General features: G+C 56.1%; 1 protein-coding gene across 1 annotated transcript in view; it reads left to right on the top strand.

Moving 5' to 3' along the window:
• Window positions 1-6,026, top strand: part of COPS8 (COP9 signalosome subunit 8) — a 12,369-nt gene extending 6,343 nt beyond the window's left edge. Inside the window, exons 4-8 of the mRNA XM_006893450.1 lie at window positions 721-853; window positions 2,582-2,689; window positions 3,836-3,898; window positions 5,106-5,153; window positions 5,947-6,026. Of these exons, the coding sequence (XP_006893512.1) occupies window positions 721-853; window positions 2,582-2,689; window positions 3,836-3,898; window positions 5,106-5,153; window positions 5,947-6,026 (432 nt within the window). The remainder of the gene's footprint in view (window positions 1-720; window positions 854-2,581; window positions 2,690-3,835; window positions 3,899-5,105; window positions 5,154-5,946) is intronic.
• The last annotated feature ends 4,364 nt before the right edge of the window (window positions 6,027-10,390 follow it).

The following is a 10,390-nucleotide window of genomic DNA, read 5'->3' as shown; positions in this document are numbered from 1 at the left end:
TAAAAAAAAAAGCTTCTTCCAAAGTGGAGTGAAGCCAGTTTTTAATTTCATGGGCTTTTTCTGGCCAACATAAGCTTGACGGGGACTTGAAAACCTTCAGTGTGACAAGTGCACCCATCTCTGCTGAGCAGGTGGGTCCTCGGCCACAGGGGACGGCCGGGTCTTATCTGCCTGCATTCCCGCCAAGGCGCCTGTCCCTGCAGCACGCTGACCCCCGGGGCGGGAGCGCCGTGCTCCTCTTGGAGCACCGTCAAGTGCGGGCTTCTTGGGTAGAGGCAGGAACTCTGTCCTCATGTCCTCACAGGTTCACGGCGTGGGGGCTGCCTTCTCTTAGCATCTGGATAGCCGTTCAGCTGCGATTTCTCATCAACTTTACACTCATTTACAGAGAGGGGTTTACTTAGACTTCATAGAGATGTTTCTCTGCTTTATTTGCGTTTATAAAACACACAGAAACTCTAAAAGACAACTTTAAAAAAAAGAAATGTTAAAGAAAATGAATTCTTGGGCTTATGACTGTTTTGTCCAACCTTAATATGCTATTAAAATAAGAATTTAAAAATTATATTGGTGTTACTTCTTACAAAGCATACAGACCTTTTCGGTGGCTTCTGGCAGAAGTCATTGGCTGCAGAGTGTTGGATTGGGTTTCTGCGGTAAGGTGGCACATTGCCCGTGAAGGTGCGCTCTGGGTCTCATCCGCAGTAATGTCTGTTACAGGCCAATTCCGAGCTCGGGGGCATCTGGTCAGTCGGACAGAGAATCTGGCAAAGAGATTTCCCCGGCATCTATTCGACTATCGGTGCTCACCAGTGGTCAGAGACGGTGCAGCCCATCATGGACGCCCTGAGAGGTACGGTGGTGACTGGCCCTGTCCTCCGGTCCTGCTGTGGACTGCAGCCAGTGTTGGGCTGAACAGAGGTCCTGCCTGCCAGCTTGGTGGCAGCCTGCAGGGTCTTCCTTGAGCTCTGATTGAGGTGTGAGTTTAGATCAGTTTTGCTTTGTCCTGCGTGAGAGGATGTCAGCAGTCAGGGAATACACCGCCGCGTCGTTTGTGTCTGGATGGAAACTGCTCTTTATCTGCAGAAGGTGGTTTTGGTTTTGGGTTTTGCGCCACTGAATGAAATCTGGCAGTCTGCAGTCGAAGGTGCCCGCTGGTTAAGATTTTAGAATCTGTGTATTTGACAGCGTGGACACCCTGGATGTCTCGTGCCCATTCTCTGGCCATTGAAATAGCCAGTTCACTGTAAAGAAGTCCACATTGACTGGCTGCTTTTAAAGAGTGGACGCTGGTGCATTGGGGTCAGGGTCTCCCCCAGCGTTCAGCCCCTGCCCTCCTCCGTCAGTCTCCCAGCAGCCTCTCCAGTCTCCCTGTGGTGACTCGTTGGCATCCCTGCCTGCTCTGGAGGGGCTGGGAGGAGGAGGGGTAGACACCTGCTATGTGCTCGTCATTCTTGCAGGGGGCTGGAGCTTTCTGCGGTAGATGAGTGTGGGAGACTGCTTTTAATGCACCAAGTTCCCTGAGGTGGTAACGCTTTACCCACGTAGAACAGGACTGGCGGGGCACAGATGGCCCGTGTCAGGAGGAGCCCAGTACAGGGTGGTTGCACAGGTGTGACAGGAGAGGCCTCATCATCTGTCCACCTGCGGAGTCTGGGCTTCAGTGCTGTCTGCTCTACTCTGTACTTCGCCTCAGAGCCCTCATGGCCGTGCAGGACGAGGGTGCAGCCCCGCTCCCTTCATTTCTGTGTGCCTCTCCTCTCCAGCCGTGGCCTGGCCCCTAGACGGCAGCAGCTGTGTGCTTCCGTGAACACAGTACACACACACACACACACACACACACACACACGGCCCTTCTGCCCGGGTCCTAGACAGCAGCGGCTGCGTGCACAGTGTGTGCGTCTTGGACTCAGGGCCACCCTGCCAGAGCGCCTGCACTCGTGGGCAGCACGTGTCACACGTGGCTGATGGTTTGTCCTCGCCTGCACAGCGGTGCTTTGCTGGGGCTGTCTTGGGATGGAGTGGGTCAGCGAGCGTCTCCGGCTCCTGCCTGTGTGCTCGATGGCACCTGGGACTGGCCGGGTTCTTGAGTGCCATGTCAGGAAGGGGCTACAGGCTGGAGGTGTGTCCTGTACTCCAGGTGCGGCCCCTCCATCCCTGCCGTCGTTCCTCCTGTGTCAGATGACAGACAGCGTGTGTGGACACTGCAGAGCAGCATTAGTAAAACGCTTCAGTTCTCCCTTCAGGCTCCCGTTCTGCACGAGTGTAAGCACTGACGTCTTTAGAGATTGGCAGCCCAGGTCCCGAGGGCACGTCAGCAAGGTGCTTGCGGTTTGAGGCCTGTGAATAGTTGCTCTTTCCCCAGCTTTGGGATTTCCCTTGTGGTCAGAGGCGTGTGATTCCACAGTGTCGGGGCGCCCCGCGCACTCCCACATCAGCCCCGCTCGAACCTGCCCTGTGTCCACTCAGGCCTTGAGCACACACTTCCCGGGGTGAAGCTGCTCTTCCTGGTCGTCCTGGCCGGGGGAGCGAGAGATGGAGTTACGGACTTTGAGTGTCTGCTGTCTCTCATGCCCGACAGATGCCACCCGGAGGCGAGCCTTCGCCCTGGTCTCCCAGGCCTACACCTCCATCATCGCCGACGACTTCGCCGCCTTCGTTGGCCTTCCTGTGGAAGATGCTGTGAAAGGTACTGGGCGGGTCTCAGTCCACAGCCCCCTGCAGATGTGTCTGGGTTTGGGACTCTTCAGAAGGTGCAGGGAGCCTGTGGGACCTGGAAGTCACAGGAGTGCCTGCCCAGCCCCCTGCACGCTCAGGGCACAGGCGTATTGCATCTCTGTTATGTATTTCAGGGAAATCATCTCTGTTTTTTTTCCTACGTGGTTCCAGCTTTCACAGGTACTACTGTGGAAGGTCTTTGTGGAGGTGGTAACCATGGTTGAGCAATCGCGGCTAACTGAACAGTCAGCAGTTTGAACCCACTGGCCGCTCCTTAGGAGAGAGACATGGTGATAGTTGGCTTGTTGTTGTGTGCCACCGAGTCAGAACCGACCCCGAACTGGCCCTGGGCGGCTTTCAGAGGCAGTAAATGCAGGGGAGGAGATGCCCGCCTTTACCCCCAGGGCACCTTTGGGTTGGTGGCACAGCTCCTTGCCCACTTGGCCACCAGCACAGCCTTGGGAACCCTAAGGGGCAGCTCTCTGTCCTGCAGGGTCTCTGCGAATAGAAGCTAGTCAGCGCCAGGAGGTCTGATTTTTAGGAAACATCACACCTGCCCGTCCGGGCACCACTCCTGGTTGTTAACTCCCAGCACCTGGACGATTCTAGTCAGAAAGGGCACCAGCGTGCCACCAGCCTTGGGACAGGGACGTGGGAATCAGCCCAGGATGTACTGCCCAGTAGACGGCCGAGCCCCTCCTCCCCCGACGTGGGCTTTGACTCGGGCACCCCTCCCCCCACCTGCCGCTCCATCCCTGTCCCTCCCCCATTCAGTTGACTTGTGTTGATCACGTGAGCTCAGCGTTGTGGAGGCCTGCTGCTTTGATCACTTGTTTGGTGGTGGTGATTGTTCACAGGCGTCATGCGTGCATCCTGGGGGGTTTGCTTTTGTCTTAGTTAGGACCCTGTTGTAGAGTGTATGTTGTAGAACACGGATCCCCTGCATACAGTGAAGTGAGGCTTTAACCCCGGGACCCTTCCCACAGCCGACGTGGTTGAGAGCGCTCACTGTCGACCCGAGAGCTGGCCGTCTGTGGCCGTGTCCCTCCTGCATCTGGCTACGTGGTGTGTCGGGATGTCTGCTGTTAACTGTGTCCTGTGTCCTCTGTGTTCGCAGGCATACTGGAGCAGGGGTGGCAGGCGGACTCCAGCACGAGGATGGTCATGCCCAAAAAGCCAGGTAGGTGGCGTCCTGCCCACCTGTGTGCCCAGAACCCAGGTAACACGGTAGCAGTGCCTCAGGCTTGGAGCGTGAACATTTGGTATAAAGTCCCGCGTGCTTAGAAAACGGGATAAAGATTCCAAGTGCTAGACTCTGAGAGGTAGGAGCGTCCGACGGTCACCTGTTTTTACCTAATAGTCGCCCCTGTGCTGCAGTGTTCAGCCACGCAGTAGACCTAGAAAATGAAGCATAACGCCAGGGAGGTGTAGAAAACTCAGCCACACAAGAGGACGAGGACACATTTTCCCAGGAAGAGAGAGCTCAGCAGACAGAGCAGAGAGGCTGAATGGAAGCAGGAGTCACAGGGAGGGCCTGGGAGGAGTGCTGTGAGCGCGGGGTCTGAACAAGCGTGTGGGAACTCGGTCACAGCACAAAGCGACGCCAGCAAGTTCCCATCTGACTGATGGGGGTGGGGGTGCTCCATGGAGAGATGTGCAGTCGGCTTTGTAAAGATGGCAGCCTCGGGCACCCTTGGGGCAGCTCTGCTCTGTCCTGTGGGTCTCTGTGGTTGGACCAGAGGCAATGGTCCTAAGCTAAGGGCTGGTGTGACCTCCTGTCCCCAGTGACACCTAGTCTCCACTCCAGAGAGAGCGCCTATTTCCTTTTCCCCCAGTTTTCTTCCTCGTCTTCCTCTTCACACACTCCAATGTTTCCCTTTTCTCCTTGTGCTCGAGTCAGGTATCAGGTAAACTCTTAAACAGAACTCCTCAGTGACAGCATTCACGGTGCACCTGTTGACACCTCAGATCTCGTGGCCTGGCCTTGTCCCCGCCCATGGGCTTCCTCCCTCTCTTGATGGACAGGTCTTCTCACTGACGACCCCCTCCACACTCCATTGTCTCCTCAGCACCCCCACTCTTGGCCCTCTTTTCTGCCAGTCTGTGTGTCCGTCCACTCGGTGACCCAGCCACGTCTGCTCAGTCCACCCACCTCCCCACCTGTTCTCTGTCCTCCTGCCTCAGGCATTGTTGTCACGTGGGAAGGGTCCCAGCCTGTGAATAGGGGTCTGCCAGGGTGCTTGAGCAGAAACGGGGCCCACCAGGTCCAGGCTGAGCAGACCGGCCGTGGTCAACTGTGTGGAAAAGGTCGTGTGAGCGCAGCAACGTGGGGAATGGGCACTTGCGGTGCGTGGGGGCCTGTGCAGTGACCGCTGTCTCCTGTTCAGTTGCAGGCTCCCTGGATGCCTCCTTTAACAGGTTCACGCCCCTGTCAGGTAGGTGGCCTCAGCCCCCTCAGAACATTTTCTGCTGTTCAGGTGTCCGTGTGCCCTGTGTTTTCAGAGGATCTCCAGTGGTTCAGACCCACCAGCTGCTCCGCCTCAGACAAGGCACCTGCCCCCCCCCTTAGATGTCCTGGGCGGCTCTGCTATATCCCAGGAGTCACTCTGGCTTGGTCGCCCTGTGGGGTGTGGCTCAGGGACAGTGAGTTTGTGGGTCTCCTTAGCTGTGACCTTTCGCTTAGCAATAGGAGAGCCAGTGGCAGGTGTTGAGAACACGCAGCGCTGTGTGCTGGTATTTCCATCGTCTCGGGCACGAGTGCAGCTGTGTTCCCTGTGGCTCACAGAGGGGGTGTCATGTGACTAGGAGCTCCTCTCTTCACTCAGGGCAGGGCAGGGGTGCCCAGGCTGGCCCCTGATCCCCTGTGCGCTGGGCTGCCCTCTTGCTGAGCCTGGATGTCTGTCCCCTTGGTCGCCCGCGGCTGACCCTTCCGGAGCAGGGCGCACTGAGCCCGGCGGGAGTTAGTAACGGCCGTGTGGGTGGGGCCTCCTGAGGAGCTGTGTGAACAGTCACCCCGCGTGGAGCGCTTGGGCAGCACAGCCAGGCTTGCTGAACCCTCACAAAGATGGCATTTCTTAGCTTTTTTCTTTTCGCAACCCCAAGGCTTCCAGGAACCCTAAAACATGTAAAATCAGGGCCTTACCCAGATGAGAGGACAGACAGACGCGGGGAGGGGGCTGTGAGCTTTGCTGCGCCCATGACTCACTGACGTTCCCTCTTCACCTGCAGAGCCGGCCCCCGTCCCAGCGATCCCCAACGAGCAGCAGTTGGCCAGACTCACCGATTATGTGGCTTTCCTTGAAAACTGAGTCGTCCCCGCAGACCCCCGGGGTCCTGTGCACTGACTGACGGAAACCAGGTGCTGGGTGGACGGAGCCCCCGCGGCTCCCTGAGTAGGTGAAGCACCTGTGTGCTATAAAGTACCTTGTTTCGTCCTCACTCTTTGTGCTGACTGGGTGTGGACACAGCTGTTGTGGTGACGGGACAGTCGGGGGCCCGTCGGCGTTCTGTGGCTGCTGCGTACTTCCTCCTGCCTCTCAGAGCCACGTCCTGTGGAGCTGCAGGTGTCCGCACCCCTGTCAGGCACCAGCCCTGGCGGGTGATGGCTGGGGGCATGAGGACTGGTCCCTGGGAGGCAGTAGCCTCAGTGCTGGCCGTTCTGACTCCACTCTTCGGAGAATCTGCTTTTCCTCTTCCTGGCTTTGGAGGATCGCTAGTGTGGACGACTGAAGTCCTCCAAGAGGCGAAGGCCACTCCTTCCAGCCGGCCTGCTCGCCGAGTCTTCGCTGCGTGTGTACGCCTGTCGGCGGCCTGCTCACCCGTGCACGTGCCGTTTCCACCAGCGCCGGCGGTGTGCAGGGGGCTGGTGAGAAGTGACCGCGTCCCCCCAGAAGCCGGGGACAGGACATCCCCCAAGGTCAGGATGCACGAAGGCCGTTGCCGCAGCCGACCCCCTCGGACGCAGCCCAGGCTCAAGCCGTTCAGAGAACCTGGCCAGCCCTTTGGTTTCCTGTGTGCCAGCATCGTAGTGTTCGAACTCGCCTGTTTTATCTTCAGGTTCAAACGCCCCCAGTTTGGTCATCCTACATTTTTGAATAAATATTTAATTGCTCCTTCAGCTCTGTCCTCAGGTGGTGTGGACATTCCACCCTGGCTGCCTCTCTGTGCACATGTTGTGGTTTGTCCGTGTCTCTGCCAGGAGGAGTGTTTCCTGATTAAATAGATGCTCTCTACATGTGCTTGGTCTGATCCGTCACTCATTTCAGCCACATGTTCCGGGACTCGTTGCTTTGTTGTTTGTGATTGGGGCTCAGGTTTCTGCCCGGTTGACCAGACCCGGGGAGGGGAGGGGTGGCATTGTGGGGATCTGCTCACCTAATGAACAGAAGCTCACATCTACCACCTGGTCCCCAAGTGGAAGGTGTTCGCTCCCTAGACATTTCCAGCCCCAGAACCCCATGGAGAGCTGGTCACTATGGGTCACAATTGTCTCCACAACAGTTGTGGAGGTTTTTTAAATAAAGCATCATTTTACCCTGGATCTATCTCACAGTTATATAGTAACATTGTCATTAGAAAAGCAATGATAAAGTGAGAATAATCAGGCTAAATGTGTATGAGAAAGGAAAATTAGAACTGAGAGCTTCACTTGTTAATAGGTCGCCATTTAGGAAGCAGTGGGTTCGTCCAGCAGGCGGGCAGCTCCGGTGGGTCATCTGGGCTGCGGCACTGCTAACCCAAGTCCACACCTGTGATGAGGCTTCACATCCACCAGCAGCCAGGTCTCCTCACGTGCCACTTAGAGCCTTGGCAACCTGCTGGCGGAGTTCTGACTCCACGTCAGTGAGAAGGCTGGAAAGCACACCCGGCTGGGGACCGTTCACAGGAACCACGCGGTAGGGCTAGAGCTGGGTCGTGGAGCGAGGCCCTGGCCACATCCGCAGTTGGAGCCCAGATGAGGGTGGTGTGTTTGATGACCATGTTGGAGCAGGTCAAGGGTACAGGAACTGGTCCGTGAGATGCCCCCACCACTCTGCATGTGCAGTCCCAGCACCCCTCCCAACTCGGGCTGTCTGCTGGCTGGTTCTTCTCTTCATACCTCTTCAGTCTCGACTGAGCAAATCATGCGAGAAGCTGGACTCAAGAAAGTTGTCTCAGGGTCAGAGGAAGACTCTTCAGCAACCCATGATACACACATGACACAACCTTGCTTTCCAAAATGAGGGACCCTAGGCGCTTGGTGCAGAAGATCAAGGATATTCCTTCAATACGGATTCCATCTCAGGAAGACAGAAATGCTCCCCACTGGGCCAGCAGACAGCATCGTGATGGACAGAAGGTTGAAGTCAATGATTTCCTCTCCCTTGGATCCGCAGTCGACAACTGTTAGTACCAGCAGTCAGGAGATAGAAGGCATTGGGAAGCCTGTTGTCAGGGACCTTTCCAAAGTCCTGAAAAGCAAAAGTCAGTCTAAAGACTAAAGGATGCCTGACTTAGGTCATGGTCTGCTCTGCACCTGGGAGCCGGACAGTGAATAAGGATGACAGGAATCCGTGTACCTGCCCTGTGGTGGTGAAGAGCACGGAGCGAACAGGTAAGTTTGGAAAGACTGCGGCCGCCATGCTCCTCCAAGGCAAGGATGGTTTAGCTTTGACTCCCATCCTTCAGGCCTGCTGCTGGGACAGGCTGTTCTTGGAGAAGGACATCATGCTTGGAAAGGTGGAGGGTCATTGAAGGAAAGGAAGACCATCAATGAGAGGGACTGACAGTGACCACCGCCATGCCAGAAACAAGGATGGCACAGGATCGGACAGGGTTCAGGTCTTTGATGGAGAGGGTCACTGTGAGTCGACTCGATGGCACATGACTTCTGCCCAGTGGACGTTCTGATTTCAGTGACATGCACTTTGTTGCCCACTGCATACGCTCAGGGCAGCCATCGAGGCAGAAGGACACTGGATGGGCAGGTGTCTGTCACTGTTGAAGAGAAGCAAGCAGCCTGCGCTGAGGACAGTAAGCCAGTGTGCCACGTGGTGGGGCTGTTTTGTCTGGCCTGGAAGGAGCTGGGGTCGGCCATTGGACAGAAGTCGGGTGATGGACTTGGTGTGGGCACGTAGAATGCATCCTTGTCTGCATTCACACAACGTGCCCGCTAGAGGGCACCCACCGCAGCACCCACCTCCACGGCCAAGTCCGAGCCAACCCAGCCCAGTCCTGCAGTGTCCTCACAAGGGTCCTCTCTGAGCCCATTGCTGCAGCCAGGCCAATCCATCGCGCTGATAGCCCTCTCCCTCAATGGCCCCTCCATTTCCAAGCATGGTGACCCCCAGGAACTGGCACCTTGTGATAAAATGCCCAAAGTCTCTGATCAGAGGGTGACAACATCTCTTGACTGTCAGCCGGCCCCCACCCCCAGGACTGACAGTGCCCGTGGTGGCAGGCTCCTCTGTTACCCACTGCTCATTGGCTGACAAGGTGTCCACGAGGAATGCTACGGGGTCAACGATGTGGCACAGCCCCGAAGACAACCATGCTGTCCACAGCGTGCCCTCTCACACGGAGGAGCAGTGTTCCTCCTCATGGGGAAAGGTGCCCACATCTTCCACCGTGCTCTTCCCAACACCACGGTGCACGAAGGTACCCAAGGTCTCAGGTGCTGGCCGTGTCATCTGTTGTCCAGGGAACCCATTTCATGAGCAACCAAGTGTACCAGTGGGTGCCCATTGGCTTTGTTGATTTCAGGGTATATTTCATTAGAAGTTTCTAGAGTTATGAGTGGCTGGTGAGAGGCAGCTCAGGTGCCAGCTTGGGGACAGGTTGTGGGTTGGAATAGTCCCCTCCAAAAAGTGAGATCCCCTAAACCAGTAGCTAATACTGACCTGTGTTCACAGAGGTAGAACACAAGGTCATGGGCACAGAGGACCCTGGACTGCCTCCCCAAAACTCCAAGTAGAGGTAGAATACAGGATCATGAACACAGGACTCCCCGGCTACATCCTCGTTAACTCCAGGTAGAGGTAGAATACAGGGTTAAGGGCACAGGCTCCCCAACTGCCTCCCCATAACTCCAGGTGAGGTGTTTGCTGAATGTGTGATTATACACACACACACACACACACACACACACACACACACACACACTCACTCCAGTGATGGTTGGAAAAGGTCAGTTTTGGCTCAACACAAGGGACACTGTGCCCAGTGGGAGTACAAAGTGGCCCAGATGGGAATTCATGACTGTAGTAGCCACTGCACTAAAGAGGGAACTGATTTTACAGCTGACTTGTTTAGCCCAGCTCAGAATATCAGTTCATCATATCATCCATAGAAAAATATCAGTGAGATTGTTGATGCTATCTGAAAATCACGTCACGGATGTGCAGCTGGGGTGGTCCTCGGAGGCGAGGACAGTGAAACTCACTAAGACCGTGCTGAATCAGGCCACCTTGTTGATTGCCTTCACGCCAAGCATGACTCATAGCGACCCTACGAACAAAAGGCCTGAAGCCCCTCAACAACTATCGACATTCTTCAAAGTTCATAGAGTTTCCGGGGGCATGTTGTTTAGGAAGTGGATGCTTCTGCTTCCAACAGGCCACCTTCGTCTTCAAAAGGACTGCTCCGGAACCCTGGATGCGGCCACTGCCTCACACACACCAGGGCACAGGCTGCC

The sequence above is a fragment of the Elephantulus edwardii genome, unplaced genomic scaffold, assembly GCF_000299155.1.
Source record: "Elephantulus edwardii isolate Elephantulus edwardi_28Jun2011 unplaced genomic scaffold, EleEdw1.0 scaffold00127, whole genome shotgun sequence".
NCBI lineage: Eukaryota > Metazoa > Chordata > Mammalia > Macroscelidea > Macroscelididae > Elephantulus > Elephantulus edwardii.
Note: the sequence above shows the minus strand (reverse complement) of the source record. Positions and strands in the feature narration are given on the sequence as shown.